This window comes from Mus pahari, unplaced genomic scaffold (assembly GCF_900095145.1).
Source record: "Mus pahari unplaced genomic scaffold, PAHARI_EIJ_v1.1 scaffold_12276_1, whole genome shotgun sequence".
In the NCBI taxonomy this organism is placed as follows: Eukaryota; Metazoa; Chordata; class Mammalia; order Rodentia; family Muridae; genus Mus; species Mus pahari.
In genome coordinates, this window is record NW_018391898.1 from 13,559 (window position 1) to 14,866 (window position 1,308).

General features: G+C 35.3%; 1 protein-coding gene across 1 annotated transcript in view; it reads right to left on the minus strand.

The window, feature by feature from the left end:
* Positions 1–911, minus strand: part of LOC110314736 (chitinase-like protein 3) — a 9,355-nt gene extending 8,444 nt beyond the window's left edge. Inside the window, exon 1 of the mRNA XM_021188971.1 lies at positions 773–911. Within this exon, the coding sequence (XP_021044630.1) occupies positions 773–894 (122 nt within the window). The 5' untranslated portion in view covers positions 895–911. The remainder of the gene's footprint in view (positions 1–772) is intronic.
* Between the last annotated feature and the right edge of the window lie 397 nt (positions 912–1,308).

The following is a 1,308-nucleotide window of genomic DNA, read 5'->3' on the forward strand; positions in this document are numbered from 1 at the left end:
ATTTGAAATGTAAATAAAGAAAATAATAATAATTAAAAAATGAAAAATAAAGAATGTAGCCATTGGTAGATGCCTGTAATCTCATGGATGAGCCAACAGCCATGTGTATACTGGCTTTAGAATTTGTGTAAGGCAATATTAACTTCATTAAAAACTGAAAGGAGTAACCCCAGAGCTCCCTGTGACTAAACCACCAATCAAAGAAACCACATGGTGGAACTCATTGCTCTTGCTGCATATATAGCAGAGAATGGCCTAGTCAGTCATCAATGGAAGGTGAGGTCCTTGGTCATGTGAAGGTTCTCTGCCCCAGTATATGGGACTGCCATGGTCAGAAAGTGGGAGTGAGTGCCCTGGGAAGCAGGGAGAGGGGAGGGGATAGGGAATTTTGGAGGGAAAACTAGGAAATGGCATAACATTTAAAATGTAAATAAAGAAAATATCTAATAAAAATAAATTGAAAAAAATCTGAAAGCAGAAAACCTATGATTCAGAGGGTCATAATTACAGCTATTAGGATGATTTAGAGAGGAAGCTCTTAGTGAATGTATATGATCAAAATAGACTATATTAATATATGAAATGTTTCTATAGATAAACACATTAGTAATAAGATCAATAAACATCAAGTTAGAATTCTTTCTTAGGACCATTTTCATTCCTATGTAGTCAAAGAATACCCATAACAGTGCCTTGAAGCAACAGGCAACCAATAAATAAGTGACCTCTGCTTAAACCTGCACAGGAGTCCTGACGAAGGATCCTCACTTACTGAGACAGTTCAGGGATTTTGTAACCAGACTCGATTATGTCAATGATTCCAGCTCCTGTGGAAGTGAGTAGCAGCCTTGGAATTTCTTTCTCTATGGATTCTTCCTCAAAAGCTTTACGCATTTCCTACAAAAAAATACAACGTACTTACATGTTATTTCAGATATTTTTATAATAACTATGAGTCCTATAAATTATTTCAATGGGCATTTACAATTTTTTACTTTATTGTGTAAATACCTTAATAAATCATTTAAATTGATTATATTAACTTATGGCTACCTAATATTATAGAAATTTTAAAAAAATATTGTTTTAGGAATGCAAGATTTGAATACAGGCTCCGATGTGTGTTCAAAGCTGATTCTCAATCCCACACTCTGGAAATGATGCCCACCTGAGCCTGTATCATCTTGCAATGGTGCAGAGAAATGCTGGCATTGCTCTGTGATAGAAATAGCTCTGTTATTGAAGATCAGCCTTAGTCCGTGGTGATCAGATAGAATGCCTGGGATAATTTCAGTATTTTTGTATCTA